This window comes from Suillus subalutaceus, assembly GCF_016647625.1.
Source record: "Suillus subalutaceus strain FC151 chromosome Unknown DFJ58scaffold_511, whole genome shotgun sequence".
NCBI lineage: Eukaryota > Fungi > Basidiomycota > Agaricomycetes > Boletales > Suillaceae > Suillus > Suillus subalutaceus.
In genome coordinates, this window is record NW_024540760.1 from 7,881 (window position 1) to 15,525 (window position 7,645).

At 47.1% G+C, this 7,645-nt stretch overlaps 2 protein-coding genes across 2 annotated transcripts; both read right to left on the reverse strand.

Annotated features, from left to right (window-relative positions):
- Positions 1 to 321: 321 nt before the first annotated feature.
- Positions 322 to 1,895, reverse strand: DFJ58DRAFT_738539 (uncharacterized protein; the record flags this gene model as incomplete). Its single annotated transcript, XM_041386987.1, has 6 exons — positions 322 to 590; positions 640 to 857; positions 909 to 1,036; positions 1,089 to 1,250; positions 1,299 to 1,447; positions 1,499 to 1,895. The coding sequence occupies 6 exons, from the start codon at positions 1,893 to 1,895 to the stop codon at positions 322 to 324; spliced, it is 1,323 nt and encodes a 440-aa protein (XP_041234881.1).
- Positions 1,896 to 2,535: 640 nt separating this feature from the next.
- On the reverse strand, positions 2,536 to 6,934 carry DFJ58DRAFT_849574 (uncharacterized protein; the record flags this gene model as incomplete). Its single annotated transcript, XM_041393722.1, has 11 exons — positions 2,536 to 2,786; positions 2,840 to 3,519; positions 3,603 to 3,748; positions 4,263 to 4,814; positions 4,862 to 5,120; positions 5,166 to 5,629; positions 5,656 to 5,856; positions 5,906 to 6,309; positions 6,369 to 6,563; positions 6,596 to 6,653; positions 6,791 to 6,934. The coding sequence occupies 11 exons, from the start codon at positions 6,932 to 6,934 to the stop codon at positions 2,536 to 2,538; spliced, it is 3,354 nt and encodes a 1,117-aa protein (XP_041234882.1).
- Between the last annotated feature and the right edge of the window lie 711 nt (positions 6,935 to 7,645).

The window sequence follows — 7,645 nt, forward strand, 5'->3', positions numbered from 1 at the left end:
TCTCGTATTTCATTGCATTGATGATTCCGGAGTGCTATTCGCATCTGATTTCTAGCACATGTATGCCCGGTGCGATGCATATCAGTTGTTCTCTTGTCTGAGCTCATTCGAAAAAGAACTGGCGTGCGCACATACGGTCATACATGGTATTATTCCATGGTTGACCCTATCAGATTCGCAATATAATATATGTTTCAAGCAGTACATACGATCCGATGAGGTCTGACGTACGGCACATGTAATCTTCGCTGTGAGTCGGGCTCCGTTCTCCTATGGTCGAGCTACCTATGTCATCGTAATGTGAATCAGGCAATACTCACTCTATAGGTGCAATGTCTCCTTGAACAATGCGAGTAGCGCCACACGATCGATCTCACAACCCGTGTCATACTGATCACCAGGGTATAAGATATCTCCTGCCCGCAGACGCTTCGACACACCCAAATACTGATACACGACATCAGCGATGTCTCCGGTTGGCATGGCAGTCTCGGTGTCCTCTGCAGACTGGGCACTACTCCCCTTCGCACGATAATGTTGTCCTTTCGTCGCCATCATGCAAAGGCTGAGGAGTGGCCTCTTATGCAGGACTGTTGTGTGGTTTATGGCGATGATGACGAGATGAACAGATGTGCTTACCTATTCTCGGCGACAGATAAGGAATGGCAATTACCATACGACGCAACGTCTCCAATGCATGCTCCATGTCCTGATTAGTGGTCGTAGACGCGGATTCAGCATCGATAAAGCGTGAAAGTTCGGTGAGGTGCATGCACGAGTAATGATAGAAATGGCCTCCAGTGGAAAATGACGGCACAGGTGTATACACCGCATGCACGACTCCAGGAGGCAGTATCCTATTGCACTGACATGTCAGCGAGACACAGTGACGATTCCTCAATGCTTACAACATGTCCCCTGGCTTGAGCGTTATGACCTCACCATCGCAGTTCTTTTGAATCCATTTGATGTTCGTGGTATAATCTGCAAGTTTGACTGAGAGATTCCGCAGTTGGATACGATCGTTTCGTCCACTCTTTAACCAGAAGATCACCCAAAGCTTCACACCAACCTCCATTCGAACCCACGTCAGAGTCCCCTCGGCGTCGTGATGCGGATACGTTAAGAATGCTGCATGATGTAACAGCGCCCAAGCCTTTGTAGTAAAATTCTCGGGATGAACCTTTGAACGTATAGGAACGGACGTGCGTGTTTGGTTCCAACCGTGCACGAGTCCGTGATCGAGATTCCTGATTGTCAATCAGCAATGAGGTCATCGTCGCATAACAATTTTAAACATGCCTTAATTGATCCGGTATCGTGATGTGAGCCAGTGGTACGTCCAGAATGCATTGTATTTTCGAAGGATCATGCATGGAGTCAAAGAAGGACATGATATTTCCAAATATTTGAGGGTTAGCATGGTCGTGGCATCGCTTCTCTACGTCTATGCTATATTTAAATATAATCTTACATCTGGATGAACACTAGTACATACCATGGACCTGCACCGGCCGAAGTGGAGAGATGTCAAATTCGACATCAAGGTAATGTGTGTTAAATTGCTCTCGTGGTGGCGTGAATGGTACCCCGGTGATCTTCACGCATTTATGAATTGACAGAGATTCCGAGATGATGCGCGTCACATCTGGAGATGATAGCGAGTCACTGGCAAGGTGTTGCACGCGTTTCGAGTGAATATTTGATGGCGGGAATTGCGCCATGTATTTGATCAACGGGATATCAACTTCAGCACATAGATTCACGTTATCATCATCGAAGATCGCAGGTAGGACGGTCTTATGTCCATCCTTCCATGTGATAGATCCGCTGGCTCGCGGGACGTGGGTCCCAGTGATACCAATCGTCAGATCGAGCTCCTTGTTGAATGGCATTCTGGTCTTTGAAAGGTCGCTGCAACATGACGCCACTGTAAATATAATTCAAGGTTTGCGAACCGTTGTTTAGGGCAGGCTAAGTGGAACACGTGGAGCGAAAGTCTCGCTCGACTCATCGGAAGATTTACGATTGTGTTAGAAAGGTCCTGCATCATGTACATGTTGTCAATGCGTCTGTTATTGACGGTCGTTGTTCTTGTGCGATATTCGCTGCAAGACTCAAATGAAGCTACGGTATAGCGCAAATATCATTCCATCAATAGCAGCAGCGTGGTAGCAGGTATCTGCTGTAGTCTCTCACCACAGGTCGTTATACACGTTCCAGGTGATTCAATACGTCACTCTTGAATATCAGAATGCGCTATGAGTATATGAAACGTGATTTATGTCTCCGTCGCAGCTATATCTAACGCTTATTTTGCAAATCATGTCCAAAGATGGACGTCTATGGTGTTATGGAACAATAAGCAATTGTGAACAATACTGTAGACTCGGACACGACTGGCGCCAGGTGTGGCCATTTACATCTGAAGCTAAGACGTAGGGACATGTAAATCCTGGAATCACTATTGTATTGCACATAATGGACTCACAAATAGACTTCCATTCGCGGATTTCCCACATCGTCTAAGTTATCTTAAGGGCCTTGCTCGTCCGTGTCATGGTGACCTTCCTCTTCGTAGACTTTTGCATCACCGGCCTCCTCTAATGTCGTGACGTCACTCGCCATATTGGCGATATAACCCCAACGGGACGTATTATCCCCGCCGCCGATGATCCTACATGGAACCACCTCATAGTCCAGGTGATGTTCTGGAACCCTCTTAGCGTTCATATAATCCTTGATCCGGTTGATCTGCATTGTCCTAGTGAAGCACCGATGTTTGTCTGTACAATGGAGTCAGATGACCTCGTCGTCATAATTTGTCAAATTGACACACTATGGTTAGGCTCAGGTAGCTTGACCGCTTCATCTGCTAGCTCCCAAAGTAACATGGAGGCACGCCCAAGATCATCCCATGCGTACACTCGTGATGGTACGAGAACGATGCGAGGATCATGGAGCATGTGGCGATCAAGGAAGCTGACAAAGTCGCGGTGATAGTCAACGCGGAAGATCAAGACCTCAAGCGTTGGATGGCTGAGAAGCCGCTTTGTCAGCGACGCTGCTCTGTCATCCATCATCTCATTCCAAATCGCAAGGTGAGTCAACTGCGGGAGGTATTTTAGGTCGACGTCACAAAGCATGCGACACGCATCCACTTCAAGATGCGTCAATTTGGCGAAAAATGTTACCCCAGATATCAACGAGGATGTCAGATGGACGCAGATCTGTAGCGATAATACTTGCAGCGGGAGCGCATCCATCACCTGGAGGAGATGTGCTACGTTGTCATGAAAGCATTCGTCATCGGGAATTATGGCAAGGGTGTTGATGCTTGTGCAAAGAGATAGGATTTCGATACCCGTTCTGAACTGGACTCCATTAGACAACGAGATTGCCTTGATTGATGCCTGGGCAAATTTTTCGGGCATGTGTCTACGGCGCAGGCATTGCAGGAAGGAGGACGCGGTTTCGTCGTCAACCAAGACTACTTTCTCGTAGAGCAATTTTTCGAACCTGGAATCATAAGATATGTGCGATTAAAACAATCGGTGAGATGAGTCTGTTCATGTTCATACTGTATGTCCTAAAATACTTACCAATTCTTAGTCTTCCAGTGACACAATATCCAAGAGGCCGCGCCGCCCCTTGTCCGAGTCGCCAACGTGAATATTTTGACCAAGATCTCAAGTGGAACCCTCATTGTTAATTGTAAAGAAGATGAGTAGAGTGGCGCGCTGAGTGTCTGATTGAATCACAAACAAGGCCAAACATTCGGCATCATGATTAGTCAGATTGGACATTGTGTGCCGATCGCGCACAGGAAGGTACATAGTATGTAAAGCCTTGGTCACCTTGACATTCTCCACACGATTTGCATCAATAATAAATGATTTCCATATCCCACTCGTCACACTAGCAAGGACACTGAGAATTGGACATAAGGACCCTCTCTTGGTCCGACGTGTTTCATCGACTTGAATGACATGAGTCGGGCAACATTACAGGCGACTTCCATCATATCTGCAGAATCACTCTAGTGTCATGTATGCGACGTTCCGTGATGTTCAAGCACAAAACAAAACCATTGATGCACATTTGAACTGCAGAGTGATGTATGATCTACGTAAGAGTGGAGAGGACGCAATGATGCAGCAATCAACGCAATACATCACTTCATGGAGACGCGGGAGTCATCATGCGGAACCATTTCTATCTGAATCATTTAATTGTGTAACCAGACACGTGGACTCACTCACTTCAGAGTGATCTTGAGCTGTACTATGCGTGTTGGAATTTGTGTCGCCTCCATCCTGGCATGGGATCGGGCCAACAATCAAAGATGTTCCAGGTGCCACACTTTCCTCAAGCGACCTTTCCACAGCCAGAGATGTGGTTGGTGGTAGTGCGGGAGTGGTGTGTCGTGATCGCTGACGTTGTGATGATTCACTGTCAGGGACAAGGACTACTGGGCTGGAAGGGGGTACACCAACGCCGGATGTCACGGGCGATGTTGGTATGTCGATTACATTCTCAGGAGCCTGCTGTGGATTTGCATTCTCGTGTTGTCTCTCTGGGGAGACCGACATTTGTACTTGGGCATTTGTGTCGTCGTCCCATGGCTCTAAGAGCACGGATGCGTCATCCCGTGGACTACTTCCATTTGAAATCGATGACAATTGAGGAACAACTGGAGATATGAGGAATCCAGATTCATCAACATCTGTTAACGACTGAATCGGAGACGTAGATTGGACGACATTGTGTGCAGCATCCCTGCGACGCTTAGCAGGACCTCTGCCGCCATCCTTCTAATATACATTAATTTAATGCCAACGATTGTGCAAGAATGGCTCACCTTTGGCGGTGACACTTGAGATGATGTTCTCTTTCGCTTTGGAAATATGGCGTCACCTACGCTAGGTGTAGGACGGACGGAAGTTTGCCTGTCATCAATGATCATCGAATCCAACGCCGAGGTGACTGCAACGTCTTCATCCTCCAATGATCCATCTGCATCATCGTCCGTAACGTCCGTGAAACCAGACCAGGGAGGAGTGTCGGTTTCATTGTTATTCTTCAACCCTATCCAGGGAATGTCCATATCCGATATCATCCTGTCACACGATCAGCTTCCATTTATACCAGATATCGAGGCTTACTGTGCTTCCACTGCTGGAGGGGAGTTACAAGGTAAGAATCGTGGGTTACTGGCGCTAATATCGGTGCTAGCCATGACTTTTCCGAGCGCGTGGAATAGATGACACATGTACCGAGGACTGGTTTCCATGTGTACAATTGCAGTGTACATTCGCTCCATCCCCAAGGCCTCAAAGAAATGATCTTCATCGATACCGGCCATGGTCCGCGGATTGTTAGGAATGATCAAGCCATCGATCTCAGCATCCATGTCCGTATTTGTCAGCTGACGGAAGCGCATGAGCATCCAGGTAGCGAGCTTTAAGAACACATGGGAGTTTCCATCCTCGAATGCCATCTTTGTCCAAGATTCCCAGCCTTCTTGAACGCTTGGAAGAAGGACGTCATCATAATCCTCCACGTCCTGACCGAAGGTTGGAATATCTTCTATATCTTCCTGCTGGACAAATTCCTCGCTCAGTATTTCCTCGTGCACCCAGGTTAATCACTCACTTCCACTTCTAGAGGAACAACGCGATGCGTCTTGGATGACCCAGCATCGTCATTATCTGATTCCACCGCAGGCAGTGCAGTCGCCTTCTTCTTCCCATATGCCTTGGTCACCTTGGGTTTCCGCAATTGTCGTCGTTCCTTCGAGTTCTTCTTAGAATCTATATTGTCTTCAAAGCGCGATGCGATTTCATCAGTGGAGCTCTAATGTCAGAAATCAATATCTGAGTCGCGCTTTGCATTGTCATCAAACCTCAGCATCAACATTGATGACTTCTATCGTCTTCTTACTGCTGCTCCCTGGGGTGATCGCTGATTTATTCTGATTTCCGTCCTGCTTCAACTTGCCAGCTCTCGACCTCGGGGGTGCTTTGCGTGATGTAGTCTTGTCACCAGCGTCAACATCAATGAGTATAACGTCAGATGATTCTTGTGAAATTGCAGCATCGTCCTGATTGTCATGCGAAATGTCGTCTGTGGCCATAGAATTCGCGACAGCATCACCTGCATTATCGATTTGCTGCACCGATTCCTTCCCGGTGGCCTGCTTAATGACAGCAGATAACACCTCACGATCCGACAGTCGGTGTTCGAATGGCCCCCCGCACATGTTGTCACCGTCAGCACAGAACACCTCATGCATTCGTCGACCTGTCACTGTGATATGTATGTTCATGTTCGTATACATTTGACTCATACAAGGATGAAATAATCACGTTGCTGAACCTCTTTCAATGGTTTCTTCTCCCTGAATTGAGCCCAAGTACGCTTGATGTCCTTCATGGTTGTGATCTGGGTTTCCTCGGTAAATGAGCTGTCGTGCAACGTGAGAGCCATGTGATAGTCGAGATACGCTGAACGCCACTTCGAGGTCGAGCTTGATGCATCGGCCTTCGCCTCGCCGTGGAATGCTGAGATAACATCTTTGAAATATGAAACTAACGATATGTAGAATTGGACATTTCGAGTGACTGCCGGAGACTTTGGCAGTTTTCGTAGCTCTGTAACGACACGTTGATAGAGCCGAAATTGATGGATTATGAGGCGAATTTGATCAAGGCATTTCGGGGATACCTTGACCTGAGATGTTTGGTCAGTAATGAAATAAAAAAACCAGGAATCAGTGTGGGCCACTTACCTTTTCCGTCGTACCGCCTATTTTCAATATATTGATGTTATCCTCCACATCCAAAGACACGGCGTGAGCCAGAAGAGTCTTCATCATCTTTGCATCGTGAGCAAAGATTTCAAAGACAATCGGTGGTGGTATTGTGGATGACATGTCGAAGTAATTCTTGCCTGATAATGTCTTGAGGTTGTGTATCTGACTGCTTTTCATGCTTTCGGAGTTGATTGCTGAGTGGCTCAATTGTCCGGATATGGTAATATTTTCCGGCACTTGACATTCAACAAAACGTGTGGCGGCGTGTGAAACTGAACCTTTACGCTTTACCAAACGACCAATATTGAGTTTCATTCATGAAGTTTTTAGCAATCCACCATTTTCCTCAATCGAAACCACAGGGCCCTCCAGCCACATCTGCACCTGTGCCTCAAGCACAGCAGCCATCAGTGCAGAATCGTGCCCGGAGGACAGAAGTGCTGCCTGCACCTGTAACAGAGACTCGTCCACAGCGCAATAGAAAAAAGCCTATCAGGCCGGATTCCAATTCACTCAATGCACCTTACGTAAAACTCACACCGATTATGGATGATGATCCAAACGCCATGGACATCGACAAAGTCGACGAGATCAAGCCAGTGGTATCTCAGGCTGCTGACACCATGAAAGATCCAATGATTGTATGTTCCTACTCGCTGAAATTAATTACAATATCATTGATATTTCTCGAGTGCTGCATCTATTGTCATGACGTCGGATCTTATATATGGAGATGTCAGGCTGAAGAGTGCGGGAACCCCGTGTGCGTCAGCTTGAGTGAATGTGATCACGGATGCCTGGATGTATGGCCTGATCCAGACACGAGTAAAA